The sequence below is a fragment of the Cucurbita moschata genome, unplaced genomic scaffold (genome assembly GCF_002738365.1).
Source record: "Cucurbita moschata cultivar Rifu unplaced genomic scaffold, Cmos_1.0 Cmo_Scf00014, whole genome shotgun sequence".
Lineage (NCBI taxonomy): Eukaryota > Viridiplantae > Streptophyta > Magnoliopsida > Cucurbitales > Cucurbitaceae > Cucurbita > Cucurbita moschata.
Window position 1 is genome coordinate 2,195,621 of NW_019268530.1, and position 15,906 is coordinate 2,211,526.

The 15,906-nt window shown below is 37.7% G+C and overlaps 4 protein-coding genes and 1 non-coding gene across 9 annotated transcripts; 2 read left to right on the forward strand and 3 right to left on the reverse strand.

Annotated features, from left to right (window-relative positions):
- The first annotated feature begins 46 nt into the window (after positions 1–46).
- LOC111452573 (olee1-like protein) lies at positions 47–1,243 on the forward strand. Its single transcript, XM_023093359.1, has 2 exons — positions 47–580; positions 679–1,243. Exons 1-2 carry the CDS (start codon positions 409–411, stop codon positions 1,092–1,094), a joined length of 588 nt encoding a protein of 195 aa, XP_022949127.1. The 5' UTR covers positions 47–408; the 3' UTR covers positions 1,095–1,243.
- A 66-nt stretch (positions 1,244–1,309) lies between these two features.
- On the reverse strand, positions 1,310–1,383 carry TRNAI-AAU. The gene has a single exon. It is a non-coding gene; the product is annotated as a tRNA-Ile (tRNA).
- A 767-nt stretch (positions 1,384–2,150) lies between these two features.
- On the forward strand, positions 2,151–4,938 carry LOC111452567 (O-fucosyltransferase 34-like). Its single transcript, XM_023093350.1, has 8 exons — positions 2,151–2,924; positions 2,988–3,055; positions 3,140–3,228; positions 3,314–3,479; positions 3,559–3,848; positions 3,939–4,143; positions 4,220–4,377; positions 4,463–4,938. The coding sequence occupies exons 1-8, from the start codon at positions 2,606–2,608 to the stop codon at positions 4,707–4,709; spliced, it is 1,542 nt and encodes a 513-aa protein (XP_022949118.1). The 5' UTR covers positions 2,151–2,605; the 3' UTR covers positions 4,710–4,938.
- A 1,563-nt stretch (positions 4,939–6,501) lies between these two features.
- On the reverse strand, positions 6,502–9,656 carry LOC111452569 (transcription factor BIM3-like). Of its 5 annotated transcripts, none has more exons than XM_023093354.1 (8): positions 9,378–9,655; positions 9,163–9,271; positions 8,223–8,292; positions 8,029–8,124; positions 7,356–7,783; positions 7,045–7,162; positions 6,834–6,952; positions 6,502–6,674 (listed from the first exon to the last, which is right to left on the reverse strand). In XM_023093354.1, coding segments are annotated over exons 1-8 (993 nt in total). In that variant the 5' UTR covers positions 9,430–9,655; the 3' UTR covers positions 6,502–6,673. The 5 variants fall into 5 exon arrangements, with proteins under 5 accessions (XP_022949122.1, XP_022949121.1, XP_022949123.1 ...); XM_023093353.1 differs by having other exon boundaries at positions 6,502–6,731; positions 6,810–6,952; XM_023093355.1 differs by having other exon boundaries at positions 6,502–6,952; positions 7,356–7,780; positions 9,378–9,656.
- Positions 9,657–9,849: 193 nt separating this feature from the next.
- Positions 9,850–14,632, reverse strand: LOC111452566 (O-fucosyltransferase 27-like). The gene is made up of 10 exons (XM_023093349.1): positions 14,137–14,632; positions 13,900–13,984; positions 12,858–12,928; positions 12,682–12,770; positions 12,348–12,591; positions 11,533–11,645; positions 11,379–11,469; positions 11,158–11,286; positions 10,489–11,042; positions 9,850–10,401 (listed from the first exon to the last, which is right to left on the reverse strand). The coding sequence occupies exons 1-10, from the start codon at positions 14,332–14,334 to the stop codon at positions 9,957–9,959; spliced, it is 2,019 nt and encodes a 672-aa protein (XP_022949117.1). The 5' UTR covers positions 14,335–14,632; the 3' UTR covers positions 9,850–9,956.
- Between the last annotated feature and the right edge of the window lie 1,274 nt (positions 14,633–15,906).

The following is a 15,906-nucleotide window of genomic DNA, read 5'->3' on the forward strand; positions in this document are numbered from 1 at the left end:
GTACAAACAAGAGCAGAGAAGAGAGGATTAATGTGTGTGGAGATTGATCGTAAGACAGAAATGTAAGTCATAAAGCTATGGATGAGATGAGACCCAAAAGAAAAAAGAAAGAAACTTGTGTGGTTCTTCTACTTGTCTCGTGAACCAACAGGGTCCTTCTTTCTTCTCTCTGTTTTGCATTTACTTCTTCTAGTTTGCAGTTCACACTAACTTTTGGCCTGAAACTCATAAATAACAACTCCAGCCTTGGCGCTTTAGTGCTTTTAATATCTATCTTCCCATTTCAGAGCTTCCAGCAGAGTTGAAACAAGACAAACATATGAGAATTTAGACAAGGAAAGATAGTAAGAGGGTTCATGTTATTATTTGTCATTAAATTCTTGTTTTAAAGGGGTTTTTTCTTCCAGTATGGTCTGGATTTTGTTTGTGTTAGTTTTGTTTCTGAACCACGGCGTTGATGGCTTCTCTGAGCCTCTTCAGAATAAGGCTCTTCCACCTCCTCCGGCTGTTCTTGTTGGCTCTGTTTTCTGTGACACTTGTTATCAGCAAAATCTCTCCAAGTTTGCCCATTTCATCTCAGGTACTCTGTTTTTTCTTCATCTTTGGATCCCATAGTTTAAAAGGCATTGATTTGGTGTCCACCCACATATGATCCTTGTTATTACTACTTGATTGCAGGTGCCACTGTTGCTGTAGAATGCAGGGAAGAAAAAGCCTCCAAAACCAGTTTCCAGCATCAAGTCAAAACAAACAAACATGGCAAATTCAGAGTAGCTTTGCCATTCTCAGTGGCAAAACACATGAAAAAGATCGAAAGCTGTAATGTAAGACTGATCAAAAGCAGTGAACCCTTCTGCTCTGTAGCCTCCTCTGCAACTTCCTCTGCTCTCAAATTGAAGAACTCAAAGAACAAAAATGGCGTCCGAATTTTCTCAGCTGGTTTCTTCACTTTCAAGCCCGCTTTCTGCAATCAGAAGACCGACATTTTCAAATCCAAACAAGTCAACAACCCTCAGCTTCTGTTCCCGCCGATTGTTCCGCCCAACCCGCTGCAGCCGGAGGAAACTTCTTCAGAACTGAAACAGAGCCCATGATGATGGATGATTTGGTTAAAGATTGGATTTTTTTTTTGTTGGGGTAATGAGTGATGGTGTAGAGTACGTTAAATAAGTTCGATTAAGGATTGAAGTTTGGTAATATTACTTATTTGGATTCAAAATAAAAGTTTCATAATTTTAGGCCATTGGAGCAATCAAGAAAGTTCAGATATCTAATGGTATATAAAAAAAAAGATGGTGATCACGAAAACTGGCCCATGCAGGTTTCGAACCTGCGACCTTCGCGTTATTAGCACGACGCTCTAACCAACTGAGCTAATAGGCCATCTGCTTCTTAATCTTCAAATTTTAGATAATTCTTCTTTATATAAGATAATTCAATATTAGAAAGCTTATTAAATATTTAAATTTTGAAGATGAAAAAAAAAAAGGTTTAAAAAGTATAAAATCAAACATATTTTTGTAATGAAATCATCCCGTGTTTTGAGTAATTTTGAATAACCTTAAATCACTTCCAAACTTGAAGCAGATAAGAGATCTCAGTACAAAACATGCTTAACATAGTTGTATTGAACACGTAGTATTTGAATTAACTACCATAGTATAAATCAATTATTACAACATTTATTCTTTTCTTTAGATCGAAGATTTAAGTACTTTTAGTTTTCATTTCTACTTTTGTTATACCAACGAAATATTATTTAAAAAAAAAAAATAGCTTATAACTTTTTTCAATATGTTAAATATTTGACTTAATAAAAAAATAAACTAATAACAATTAATTATCTAAAATTAATTGATATAATAAAATGGTTAGATAAACACAATTATTTTTAATTTTTTAAATATTTTATTCTCATATATCTTAAACAAAAAAAAATATTTAATAAAGTTTTATAAAAGGGAGACTACAATTGAAATTTTAAAACATTAAAAAGCTAATCAAAACAAATTATACATGTAATCAAAAGCTACAACATTATTGTACTTGAAAAATGCCTTTTTTTTTTATTTATTATAAAAAAAAAATTAAAAAAAAGCTACAAAATTTAAGCTTCCCAACAACGGAAAAGAGGGGGAAAAGGCTGTCAGTTGTGAATGGCGATTGGCAAGAAAACAAGACAATCCAAAGTTGATAATATTTACAGCTTCAATTCAGCCATGACGATGACCTCTCCTCTCTTTCTCAAATCCTTTCCAAAAGCAACGGGTCCGCCTTGATTTATGGCTTTTCATCTCTCCTTCTCTCTATTTCTACTCCTTCCAAATCAAACCCCCATTTTCATTCCCTCTTTTGCTTCTCAATTTCACCTCCTTTCCTCAAAACAACCCACAATTTCTTTCACTCAGCTTTCTCCCCCACGTTTTGCTTCCATTAGAGCAAAAATATGCAGTTAATTGTGTTCATTTACTTCTGGGTTTCACCCCAATTTCGGGATGGAGTCCATTTTCTAGTGAAATTTTTGTGTTCAAAATAGCGATTCACTGTTTTCTTTTGTAATTTAGAGCTTTTTGGGAAGTGGGTCGATTTGGGTTTTCAATTCACAATGTGCAAAATGAAGGAATCCGATCAGAAGTGTAATAACAGTTGTGATTGGAAAATGGGGTTTAGATTTTCTGATGAAGAAAAGGTTGAGAAGTTGAAGAACTCGATATCTATTTCGAGGTCGAGAATGAAGTTATGGATGACGAGGGCAATTACAACAGTGCTTCTATGGACTTGTTTTGTTCATCTTATGGCTTTAGGAGAGCTATGGCGACCAAAGCTCTTCATAACTTGGCCCTCTCGTTGCTTCCATTTTGATTCTCCTATGCCTCTTCAATCTTCTTCTTCTCTTCCTTACAATGTTTTTCTTCCACCAAAAAGTAAGCTCATCTAATTCTTAATCTTTTCAAATATCTGTTCCTTATAATATCTGTTCTTCACAGGGATTTACAGAAACAATGGCTATCTCATGGTTTCTTGCAATGGAGGACTCAACCAAATGAGAGCAGCTGTGAGTTGCTTTCACTATGAACTGCCAATTCCCTGTTTTCTCTGTTTTCTGATTGTCTTTTGTGAATTCTGCCATTGTTTGTAGATCTGTGACATGGTTGCCATTGCTAGATACTTAAATCTTACTCTGATTGTTCCAAATTTGGATAAAACTTCCTTTTGGGCTGATCCTAGGTATGTTTGTGAACAATGCATTCCATCTCTTATTTCAAGTTTACCATTTAGTTATAGCTGCAATCTGTGTCTTGTTTCTTGTCAGTGAATTTGAAGACGTTTTCGACATTGATCATTTCGTATTGTCATTGAGAGATGAAGTTCGGATATTGAGAAAGCTTCCTCCGAGGCTCGAACGAAGATTTGAATCGAAAATGATTTACTCATTGTCGCCTATTAGTTGGTCCAACATATCATATTACCATAATCAGGTTGAGTTCATGTTCAAGAGGGACTCTTGGAGCTCTCTATTACTTGATTGATTGATATCATGGTCTTCTTCGATTGCAGATTCTTCCATTGTTTCAGAAGTATAAAGTTGTACATTTGAATAAAACTGATGCTCGACTCGCCAATAATGGACTGCCGATCGAGCTTCAAAAACTGCGATGCCGGGTAAATTTTAACGCCCTGAGATTTACTTCCCGAATTGAGGAGCTGGGAAGAAAGGTTGTTCAAATGCTGAGGAACAAAGGTCCCTTTTTGGTGCTTCATCTTAGATATGAAATGGATATGCTAGCCTTCTCTGGTTGTACTCGAGGTTGCAACAATGACGAAGTCGACGAACTTACAAGAATGAGGTATTGCCATTTTTGTTTCGTTAGATGAACATTTGGTTTGTATACTCGAGATGACTTTTTCTTGACGAACTCTCCGTGGTTGTTGTTAAGATATGCTTATCCATGGTGGAAGGAGAAAATCATTGATTCGGATCTGAAAAGGAAAGAAGGTTTGTGTCCATTGACTCCCGAGGAAACCTCGCTAGTTCTAAGTGCACTCGGGATCGATCCTAATGTTCAAATCTATATCGCTTCGGGAGAAATATATGGTGGAGATAGAAGGATGGAAAGTTTAGCATCTGCATTCCCTAATCTGGTTAGTTGATGAAACTTGAAGTTGAATGATGTAAATTATAGGCTCTGAAAGTTTATGCTTTGTTCTTCAAACACAGGTCAGAAAAGAGACACTGCTGAAACCATCAGACTTGAGGTTCTTTCAGAATCATTCATCACAGATGGCTGCATTGGATTATCTCGTCTCGTTGGAGAGCGACATTTTCGTTCCTACCTATGATGGGAACATGGCGAAAGTCGTCGAAGGACATCGTCGGTAAGCAACAACTGCAATATAGAGTGTTTTCCATGACGTTTTTCTTGAGGATTCGTGTTTGTTCTAAATTTTTTCTATCTCTCAGATTCTTGGGGTACAAAAAGACCATTCTTCTAGACAGAAAGTTGGTTGTTAGCTTAATCGATCAGTACGACAACGGATTGTTAGGGTGGGATGAGTTCTCTTCAGCTATGAAGGAAGCTCACTCCAACCGCGACGGGAGCTCGAAGAAACGAGTTGTCATTCCAGATAGGCCGAAGGAAGAAGATTATTTCTACACAAATCCGCACGAGTGTTTGGAAGCATGGGAAGAGCCATTGAGAAGCTCATGATATCATCATCAAAGGGGATTTTAAAACTTGTATATCAGTTGAGAAGAGAAGTTATCCATGTAGTTTTAGAATGGAGGAGGAGAGGCTTTTGGCTGATATCATTGACTTGAAGTTACTAATAAATATGAGTTCTTAAGAACGCAAAGCCTCTCCTCTTTGCTGCAAGTTTAGATTTAGTAAAATTTGTAACAGTGGGAAATAAATGGATCACCCAAAAATTTTCACATTCTTCAACTGTTAGTCCCTCCCTATTCTAACAACTTGACACCCGTAATGTCGTAACGTGAGATTTCACGTTGGTTAGAGAGGAGAACGAAACATTCTTTAGAAGGGCGTGGAAACCTCTCTCTAGCATACGCGTTTTAAAAATTCTTAAGGGAAACTTGAAAAGAAAAATCTAAAGAGAACAATATTTGCTAACAACAGTGGACTTAGACTGTTATAAATGGTATCAGTGAGTTTGTCACTGGGTGATGTGCCAGCGAGAAGGTGAACCCCGAAAGAGGTTGGACACAAAGGGGTGTGCTAGGAAGGACGTTGGGCCCTTGAAGGGTGGTGGATTGGAGGTCCCACGTCATTGTTGCGCTAACTACACGAATTTGAACTAACAAAGACCAGAATTTCAAAGTGACTGATAGGGAGCACTAACAAAGGAAAGGAAGTTGCATTCCCTCAAATTCAACCATTTTTTTGTTATTGGGTAAGTAGGGGGATGAATATGAAGTATTGTAAAGTGGGTAGCAACCCAATAGGTTAGGCATGATGAAGAACTCACAAAAGTTGCAAGATTTGCAGTTCAAACCTTATGTTGACTTTGTGTGATACTCACATTGGGCATCATATCACTCACAGAAGTATTAATGAGTGACATTAATGTCAACATAGCCCACTTTGCACTCAATACACCTCACCATTCCCCATTTAACCCATCTTTCAATAAAGTCTTATGAATTCAATCTGTAGAGAGAGAAAGTGAGAAATTCCAGATTTCAAAGAGCTTAGTGATCCAAGAGAGCACAATGGTGATTCAGAGGATATGGGAAAAGGATTAAAAAAGTGTTGGTTGGGTGATCCAAGGATGCACTTTTCACAAGGCAGCTGAAATTATAATGGTGGGCTGATTTTGGCCTAACCATAACTTTTGCACCACTCAACCACTCACTCACTGCTATTAAGTTTCTAGACCGACAGAGTGAAGATGCTCATTTGCCCAAAAAAAATTTGATGGGTATTTTAATGTCTTGATCGATCCAATTATATTCGTACTAACAGTCCAAGCCCACTACTAAGGAAAGATTTTCATATCCTTATAAAAAAATGTCTCGTTTCCCCTCCTTAATTGATCCGGTAGGATCTTACAATATTTTATACGTTTACAAATGTTAAATATGTTAAAATATCCTTCATTCTATTATGTGTTTGGCAATGTCCATTAATGTTGACTTCACAAATACCCCACTCTATTCCACTTATGGGTCAAGTAGGCAATTGAAACTTTCTATGAATGCTCATTAACCAATGTGTTTAGGCCTAATTCATTTTCGTAAACGTTTACTATTTTTTTCGAGTCAGGCTCCAGTTCATACTTACAAACTGTTAGGTTATTTTTCCTTTGATGTATATAAAGTGCGTGAAATATAGGTTTCATCCTTGGATTATTTTTGATCTTCAGTTCGACGGTGACTCTCCGTGATCGGCTCGTCTTTCTCGACACCCACAAACTGATCGACCATTACAGGCAACTCGTTGGAGCTCCAGAGTCCAATCAAGAAATGTTTTGACATCATAACCATGCAACTAATAATATTCTTGGGGCTCTCATTAATCTGGAAAATTACAAGTACACGACATTAGAAAATGCAAGCTTTTTCTATCTCAACTTAACCTTATACCATTGCAACTGGGGCAAAGGAGAAAGACATGTACGTACAATCAAAGACATCCCAGTTGCTAACAGACCATGACCTGGGAAAAAAACAAGGCCAGGATTAAACCCACCACCCATTTAAAGAAAAAAAATTGATCACCCAGGGATGGAAGTGAACAAGAGAAGAACACACTAGACCCCTGTTCTAAGCTTCTTGTGAGCACTCAGGGATGGAAGTGAACAAGGGAAGAACACACTAGACCCCTGTTCTAAGCTTCTTGTGAGCTTGTTCTGTGTTCTCAGTGAAGCAGCCATGTAAACTCTCTGCCACCACTTGATTGTTCATAGATTGTTTTTTGTCATCCTGGTGAAATATCTTTGATCATATAAAAGAAGAAACAAAGCGGCATCGATTAAACTAGCAAGCGAAAGAGAAGACTTTAAAAGACAGAGGTGAAGGTTATATACCTCGGACATGGACATCGCTCTATTTGCTCGTTTTCCAACATCAACTTTCACTGAGATGTTGGTCTGTGACAGATCAACGCCTGAAGCCTGCAGCGCCTGGGTCAAGGTATTCAGTAGCCTGTTCGAGACAGAAACAATATCAATGACAATACAAAAGAAAACTAAAGGGAAATGGCTAACATGAATTAAAATACAGTTCAGAAAAATTCCAGGCCTATGAGAACATTTTTAAAAAGAAAGACTGTATCTTCCAGATTTTATATCAAGAAAGATCATAAAGACATCATAGAAAACGCGAGGCAGATGCTTACCCATGGGAATAGGCACCTGAGATACTCTCCAGTTCACTTTCCATGGTCAGATCCTCCCGATCACTAACAGCATGGTTTCGGAAACCTGTGCTGGTAGAGGTTCTGCCCTGAAACGATTCAGTCTGGGTCTTGGAAGAGATGTTCTCTGATCCTGATGCAGGTTCATCCAAAGTTTCAGTGGATAAACTACCTCTTCCAACCGAGTCAAACACAACTGGTTGTGCACGCATGCTCATGGGGAGTTCTTGAGAAGCAGAGACAAGAGCATGATCGACTGCATTTAATACTGCCGCGGGACCCAAGTCAGCATCCATCACATTTGATGCATTTGTTAGCATTGGTTGGGAGAAAACAGCATTCTCATGACTGGAACCACTCTTTATCACTTGAGAATGATCAACATAATTTTCAGAAGCTCTATAATTCTTCTGTCAAAAGTAAAAAAGGGCAGCCATTAAGTGTTTGTTCACAGTTTCATAATAATAATAATAACAAAAGTATATGTTTATTCATGATTTTCATATTCTCCAAAGAACTAGTATCCTGAAAGGGTTCCTTACATTAAAAGCATATTTAAAACCTTCACTAACTCAATGTCTAGAAAAAAGAAGCAAGAAAGCCACTCAAGCTGGCGGATGACAAAGTAAAAACAATAGTCACATGAAGATTATACCCATGGCATCAATTTTGAAGGTTCCGGACTCCAACCTTGGCACGACCCTTCGTACAAATTTAACTTCTCTTGTAGAAACTGAATGTACTCTATTACCTGAAGTAAAATATATCAAAGATGAATCTATCTAATTAAAGGAATCTCACAACTAGGATGGGTTGGGTTGGCAATGTACTCTACAAATATCGATATACCTCTAACAAGAATGAAGCCTTATCTCTTTTTTGGTCATTCTGAGGTATGAGGTCTCTCAAAATCTGAAATCTGCTCCATTAGAATATACAATATTTCACAAAAACATGAGAATGTTACCAAGATCCAAATAAATCTGAGAACACCAGGTCATATAAAACTGAAAAGAGAAAATACCTACAAACAAAGGATATGTTTCATAACTCTTTTGCTTTTAAATTTCTGTTCTTAATTATCAAGCTTAAAACAAGCCAAAATTTGAAAACTAAAAACTAGTTTTTGAAATTTTGCTAAGGATTGAAAAATGCTTTAAAAGAAAGTGAAAACATACCAAAGAAATTGTGAGTAAACATGCCAAATTTTTAGAAACAGTAAACTGAAAATCCAACGTTATCAATGGGGACTTAAACATTAAAACTAAAAATCAAATGCTTATCAACGGGACCTAAGCCTTTAACCTGTTCTAAGATTAGCCATGAGGTCAAGCAGAACATTTTACATATCATTTCCAGGAGCAAAATTCTGCAGCATCTAAAGGAGGACTAAGAAAATGATTTTAATAAAACTCATCCTCAATGTGTTTCTGTTCATACAACAATCCTGAACAAAGCGAAATTTGTAGAGACTTCCAATAAATATTCAAATGAGGCAGAAATATGCGAATTACTATAACATCCACGATCTCACATATTTAATTGAGAAAACATAACAATTCGCTTCACCCTTTGTTCACTTAAAATAACTATCCAAGAACTCAAAACTTGAACAAAATGGTTAACTCTTTAATCAACGTTTCACTTCTAACTGAAAAGAAGAAAAAAAAAATGCTTCCTTTACAGCACTTACACAAGATGAAAACCAAACGAGAGGGGGAAAAAAAAAAAAAACTCGTTGTTTCCTAATTGATTTCAGTAGACATTTGTCTAGGCAGCAGCAACATACCTTTCATTAATTTTACTCCTCCTCCGCTGCTCAGTCTCTGAATGTTTAGACCGATGATCACTCGCCTTGCTGTCCCCACCCTTCCCCTCAATCTTTACTCTCAATTCTCCTAACACCACCAAACAAAATCAAACCCACGAAACATTTCATTTCTTGTAAACGAAAAACTCAAGAATCAAAATTCAAAACCCAGAAATTAAATAGAAATCAAATACCGTTGCCATCGTCTTCGAAGCGTTCCTGGACGGACTTGGAAGTTTTCACCATTGGGAATCGGAATCCAGCAACAAAAAACACAGTGCCTCGAATTGAAGATTATGATTGCTCAAGAAGAAAGAAGCTGACGAGGAGCAGAAATGGAAAAGGAGAAGTGTCGTGGAGAATCCAGAGGGCCGAGTACCAGAAGAACGGTGAGAGTAGAGAGTTGAAGGGCAATGGAAGCCCTAGAAGAGGAGGAGGTGGTCAAGAACTGAATTGAAATTGAATTTTCTTCCTTTTTTTTTTTTTTTTTAATTTAATTTTTTTGGTAATATTTAATTAATTTGAAATTATTGAAAGGTTTCTGTTGGTAGTTGAGGCTGCCTGCCAGATAATCTATACCGTACAATTCCTTGGGCCTCCGTTTTGGGCTCAGGCCCATCTAAACCCTACTAAATTACTATTTTACCCCTACTCAAGAATTGGATGATGGACCTTCCAAAATAAGATAAAACCTAAAATTTCACAATTTTACAAAAATTTTCAAATATTGTCTTAAAAACAAAGAAAATTTACAAAACTGTTGCTATCAATGGCTATCTCTCTCCTCCATCAAGTTCTTCTTGATCATTCAACAGAATAGCTTCCTTGCTGTTCATATCTCCACTTCCCTCTACCCGGTTTTCGCTACTGTACTTGAAAAACGATTCCGACGTTGGATCATCTTCATCGCCATCTTCTTCATTCTGCTTATCTTTTGATTGCATTCCCGACTCGCTTCGCATCCAACCACGACAATGCTGCACAGCTCCTAGACCACCACCACCAACCTGAGCTTGCAATTGAGCTGGGTCCTGTCTCGAGCAAGAACATTCGGGAACTGGATGAGATAGAAACGATATCGATTTTGATGTTGTTGATGCCTCCATAAGTCCATCAAGTATTGATTTTCTTAGATGTCGACGGATCGATCTCAGCCATGTATAGTTCGCTTGATATAGGTGGTCTCTGGTTTCTGCTAACAGAGTTGCCACTTCTCTTCTGCATTGACAATGAGGATGAAGAAGAAAACAATGAATCTTTAATCATTAACCATTGGCAAATACATGAATATAGCGAAGACGATACCTATCGGGTCGATATGTTTTAAGGGAAGCTGACTGATAAAGCCTATGGCCCATCACCAAACTCGCGAAATTTGGATGTCCCTTGCCATCACGGTCGAAACCAGGGATAAAAACGTCGGCTTCAACGGATATGAAGTAATCTATAGCTTCCCAAAGCAATTTATGGGCATTGGTTCTCAACTCCATCACAGTACTTTCAGGCTCAATGTCACTCTCAGCTACCCAACCCCACCAACCTTCTATGTTATGTGGGTACTTTGGCCTTGCCGGAGGTGGTGGCAATGGGCGAGGACGTGGTCCGTCTGTCTTCCATGCATCAGGCTTCTGCTCCTTCGAAATGGAAGGTGGAGACCTTGGATAGTTGCTACCGACGTTAATCTCGCGACCGTAAAGCCTATTAAGTTCCCATGGGGAGCTAAGGGAAGTCCTGTCAACAACATTCTCAAAAATAGCATGGAGAGGAATCAAGGTTCTTTGTCCACCAAAAACTTCTCCGCCCGACACGTAAATAATGGTGTCCCATGAATATCCATGAGCTCGGAGAAGAATTCCGACCTATAAAAGGAGGATATCCATGAGCACTGCCGATCGATCGACAAGCAACAAATTACTTCTCCATTTCGATCTAACCATTTGAACCAAACAATATCAGCTTGACCTTATTGCTTACCTCTTCTGGCATTAGAGGACATGAACCATTGAGTCGTTGCTCCTCAGAATTCACTGAAAGCTTCCCCTTGATGATCCCGCGCCTTCGCATCCACGATCTTTTGTGCTCAATGAGCTCGTTATGTACATCCTGGAATTCATTTCGAATCAAAAGCACATATCGAACGTCAATAATAGGTCCCAAAACGCATATGTTATGTAAACAAGATTCAAATAATGTACCTGGAACAGTTCAGCACAACCGTAATACGCTAATGCCTCCCGTGTCATCCCAGGATAGTAGGCTATGAACGGCCTGCCTGGAGCTCTAAGCCTACATGCAAAGTTAGGTGTAAGAACAGTTTCAAGAACAGTTCAAAATATTTCAAATATTTACCTCTGCAGAATTTTGGTGGCAAGATCCTGAACTTCCATTCTGAATCGAAGAGCATTGAAAGCAACTCTACATCTCAATCTCTGGTACTCTTCGAGATCAGGTGGAAGGACGGCCTAAACGAGTACAATCAATGAGTTTCGAAGCAATTTTGTAACGAAAAAACCAAGCGTTCATGGAAAATGAAAATGAAAGAATATTGACAAAAGGGTCGATTTCTTTAGAAATTACAACGTTCAAAAACTTTTTTTTCTTCTACTGAGAAACAATTTCTATCAGATCCCACATCGGTTGGAGAGGAGAACGAAACATTCTTTATAAGGGTGGAGAACAAAGCATTCTTTATAAGGGTGTGGAAACCTCTCCCTCGCAGACGCATATTAAAAGCCTTGAGGGGAAGCCTAACAGGGAGAGCCCAAAGAGGACAACATCTGCTAGCGGTGAGCTTGGGCTGTTATAAATGGTATCAGAGCCAGAAACCGAACGATGTACCAACGAGGAGACTGAGCCCTGAAGGGGGGTGGACACGAGGCGGTGTGCCAGCAAGGACGCTAGGCCCCGAAGGGAGATGGATTGTGAGATCACATGTCGGTTGGGGAGGAGAACGAAGCATTCTTTATAAGGGTGTAGAAACTTCTCCCTAGCAGACGCGTTTTAAAAACCTTGAGGGGAAGCCGAATGAGAGAGTCCAAAGAGGACAATATCTGCTAGCGGTGGGCTTGGAACAACGTCATAATACAAGTTAAGATGTGTATTCAGCATATCTGATCAAGAGAAAGTTGCAAATATAAAGAATGAGTGCAAAGAGCATTCCTTACCTGCATGCATCCACCATCAGAGACAACTAGTTCAACCACCAAGTGCTTCTTCAAAACAGGAAGTACATGGCGCCGATAGAAATACGGAGATGCTAAGTACGGTGCTTTAAATCGCGGGATCTCCTTTTTCCTCCGAGCACCTTTAAGATTTCTCGGAAGGGTCTTCACGATTTTAACGTCTCTCGACAAGGCCGTGATGAAATGGTCCTCACTATAGAGGTAAGCAAAACTCTTGAACTGGGAACTGCATGAAGATAACAGGACAACTTCAATTAAAAAAGTGCTTTTTCGAGCCATGAAAAGTAGTAGTAAGATAAACCATATCAGTTCAAACCTGATTCCTTTGCTACTCGTGGTCGATTGAATCTCGGGAATGACTAAGGTGGCATTAAGTAGCCGAGCAACGACAACAACATCACAAATCTAGAAGACGAAGCATGCAATTCCTTCAATTTGCTACCATAACCTGATATTAATATCATAAAAGAGATCAAACCATTACATCCTTACCGAATTCCTGATCTCATGGAATCCGCCCTGTATCCGAACAAAGATGAATCCATTTGATTGTAATGAGGGATCTGCTGACATGATTAGTTCAGGAATGCATCGTTTAAAACACGTCATTAACGAAATTCTTATTGGATACGAGAGGGAAGGGGAGGAGCTACTAGTTTAAAATCAGCTCTGCAGAGTTGAAAGGCAATGGACAAAGCACGTCAAGGAGAACAACAGGTGAACATATTGTTTCTAAGATTCTGATTTAACAAGAGCAATATGGGATCTTACTTGATGCAGACATAACCGAAGCAAACACTCTCAACTATAAATGTATGCGTCCTCTTTCAGCTTTTTCTTCCGGGCTTCCCCTCAAGGTTTTAAAACGCGTCTATTAGGGAGAGGTTTCCACACCCTTATAAAGAATGTTTCATTCCCCTCTCCAACCAATGTGGGATCTTACAATCCACCTCCCTTCGGGACCCAACGTCCTTGCTGGAACACCACTAGGTGTCCACCCCCTTGGGGGCTCAGCCTCCTCACTGGCACATCGTCCAGTGTCTGTCTCTAATACCATTTGTAACAGCCTAAGCCCACCGCTAGCAGATATTGTCTTCTTTAAGCTTTTCCTTCCAATCTTCCCCTCAAGGTTTTAAAATGTACCTACTAGTGAGAGGTTTCCATACCCTTATAAAGAATGCTTCGTCTCATTCTCCAACCAACGTGGGATCTTACAAGAACATTATATACGAAAGCATAACTTAAAGTAAAGATTAAGACAATTTAACTCGGCTCAAGGGCTTTAAATTAGTCCCCGAACTTCTAAACTGTCTATTTTCAGTTCCAAAACTATCTAAATACAATGGTCAGCCCCTAAACAATGCATAAAAAGTACTTTGGTCCTTGCTGTAAATTTTTGACAATAAAAATCTAAACCTATTACGAACATCAATAGATAACCTAACACGTGATTTCAAAAGACAGTGAAGATTTAAAACAAATTCAAGCTCTCTAAGTGTAAAGAGGCAAGTGAAGCTGCAGGAAGAGGGCATACCAGGATAATGTTGTCTAGGATTAGCATCAGGATGCAAGGACTCCAGCTGCCTAACAGGGCCCCAAAGCCGTCTAAACAAAGGACTCTGAACCAGTCAACAACAACAAACATAAGCTGAAGACCAAGATCCCGGACATAAATTCATGAGAAAATCAACGAAGCAGAGCAACCCAGAACCCAGATTTGAAGCTATTTTTAAATCGTAGCAGAAACCCAGAAGTGAAGATGAGATCTTACATTTGGGGGGAAAATTGCATGTTCAAAAACGGGTCTCCACGAGAAGATTGTAACAGAGGATTGAAACTCGGAAATACCCTCTTGAGTAAATCTAGCAAGAAAGAAATGGGTGAAGAGGGAAAACGCTGAAAGAACCATACCCACCAAACCAACCCATTTCATCCTTGATTTCAACACCATTTCTCCCTTCCCTTTCATTGCCCCTTTAAATCTCTCTCCCCACAGAGCTTAAGGGAAGAGGAAGAGTGGAGTGAGTGCAGCAAGACAGCAGGAGAAGGGGCCGTGGGAAGAACAAAATGGCACGCGCAAAGCAGATCAAGCAAGGGTCTATTCTTTTTCCTGGGTGCACTGATTTAGGACATTACGCGAGATACCACATGATTTTGGACAAGACGAAGTAATAAAGGATGGCGCTTTGACGAGCAGCAGAAGATTGTACCTTTTTGCCTTTAAAACTTCAAAGTTGGGCGATCACATGATACCAAACCCCTTTTCTTTTTTTCTTCCTCATGGATGGATGGACAACTTTGTGGCTATGGCTTTATAGCTTCTTAGATTTTTCTTTCTTCCTCGCCTTGGATTCAACAATTTTTCAAACACTTTTAGTTTTCTATGAATCTTAGTAGCTAAACACCCCTATTTCATGTTTAAACTATTTACTTGGTTATTACCACCGGAATAAAATTTTATAATTCATAATTGAATTTGATTGAAATTCTAAGTTGATTAAATTAGTGACCTGAATAATTTAAATAGGGTTCACTGTCGAACTCAACCCAATCCAACCCTCTATTTTTTTTATTGAATTGTCTAGTTATTTCTTCTCTTAATTATTTAAAAAATTAAATCTATAAACACGACCTACTCATAAATAATTTTGTCTCTTTTATTATTTTTTTAAAAAATTATTTCGAAATAGTATGGAGAAAACGCCTTGAAAAAAAGAAAATGGAAATAAAATGATTAGCATTTAGGTTGGCTATAAATCAAATCTCATTATTTAACCATTTATTGTGGGACAAATATGGAATGATTAGCCTTTTTGTTGACTATAATCAACATCTCATTATTTTCCCATTTTTTTTATAACACAAATAAATTCCATATCTTTTGTCTTTTAGTTTAATAATTTTTAAGAATGTGGTAGAAATCATAAAAAAATAAATAAATAAATAAAAACTACTTTTCATTCTTTTACCTTATAAATAAATAATTTATATTTATTTTAACGATATCACCCAAAAAATAAAAATAGTATTACTCGCATGAATTTAAATATTTACAACTCATAACTATGAAATTATCGATCATCTCTCTTTTAATTTTTAAAAAATAAATTAATTTTGTTCTAACATTGAGGACAATATATTATTAATAGGTGTATTTTTATATACAAGTACAAAAAATGTTTTAATATGAAATATATAGCTAAAATAAGCTTATATTATGTGGGAGATTATTAAATTTGTGAAGATTCTGTTTTGCCACTCTTGGAGAGGCAATATTTTTGCTTCTTTTTTTAATTATTATTATTTTTTTCATAACCCACAAAAAGCTAATGAGAGTAAAGGGAAAGTGACAAGCTTGGAAAAGTGTTATGTTTTTAGAAAATATTAAATTGCATTAAAATAAAGTGGAAATAGACCATATTGTTGCTTTAATTAAAACCATGATTTCCCTAAGTTATATGATATGTATTTATGATAACTTTGGTGGGATGTTTGTCTTTTTTTTTTTTTTTTTTTTTTTTTTTTTTTTTTTTTTTTTTTT

What these genes read in the sequence shown, in the direction of transcription:
- LOC111452573 (XM_023093359.1), top strand. Translation starts at nt 409, where the DNA reads ATGGTCTGGATTTTGTTTGTGTTAGTTTTGTTTCTGAACCACGGCGTT. An exon ending in GTTTGCCCATTTCATCTCAG is followed by an intron (nt 581 to 678) that starts GTACTCTGTTTT and finishes ACTTGATTGCAG; the next exon opens with GTGCCACTGTTGCTGTAGAA.
- LOC111452567 (XM_023093350.1), top strand. Translation starts at nt 2,606, where the DNA reads ATGTGCAAAATGAAGGAATCCGATCAGAAGTGTAATAACAGTTGTGAT. An exon ending in TGTTTTTCTTCCACCAAAAA is followed by an intron (nt 2,925 to 2,987) that starts GTAAGCTCATCT and finishes TGTTCTTCACAG; the next exon opens with GGATTTACAGAAACAATGGC. An exon ending in TCAACCAAATGAGAGCAGCT is followed by an intron (nt 3,056 to 3,139) that starts GTGAGTTGCTTT and finishes CATTGTTTGTAG; the next exon opens with ATCTGTGACATGGTTGCCAT.
- LOC111452569 (XM_023093354.1), bottom strand. Translation starts at nt 9,429, where the DNA reads ATGGTGAAAACTTCCAAGTCCGTCCAGGAACGCTTCGAAGACGATGGC. An exon ending in CTTCGAAGACGATGGCAACG is followed by an intron (nt 9,272 to 9,377) that starts GTATTTGATTTC and finishes TGGTGGTGTTAG; the next exon opens with GAGAATTGAGAGTAAAGATT. An exon ending in TCAGGTGCCTATTCCCATGG is followed by an intron (nt 7,163 to 7,355) that starts GTAAGCATCTGC and finishes TGTCTCGAACAG; the next exon opens with GCTACTGAATACCTTGACCC.
- LOC111452566 (XM_023093349.1), bottom strand. Translation starts at nt 14,334, where the DNA reads ATGAAAGGGAAGGGAGAAATGGTGTTGAAATCAAGGATGAAATGGGTT. An exon ending in TCCTAGACAACATTATCCTG is followed by an intron (nt 12,929 to 13,899) that starts GTATGCCCTCTT and finishes TCATGTCAGCAG; the next exon opens with ATCCCTCATTACAATCAAAT. An exon ending in GTTGTGCTGAACTGTTCCAG is followed by an intron (nt 11,287 to 11,378) that starts GTACATTATTTG and finishes AATGAATTCCAG; the next exon opens with GATGTACATAACGAGCTCAT.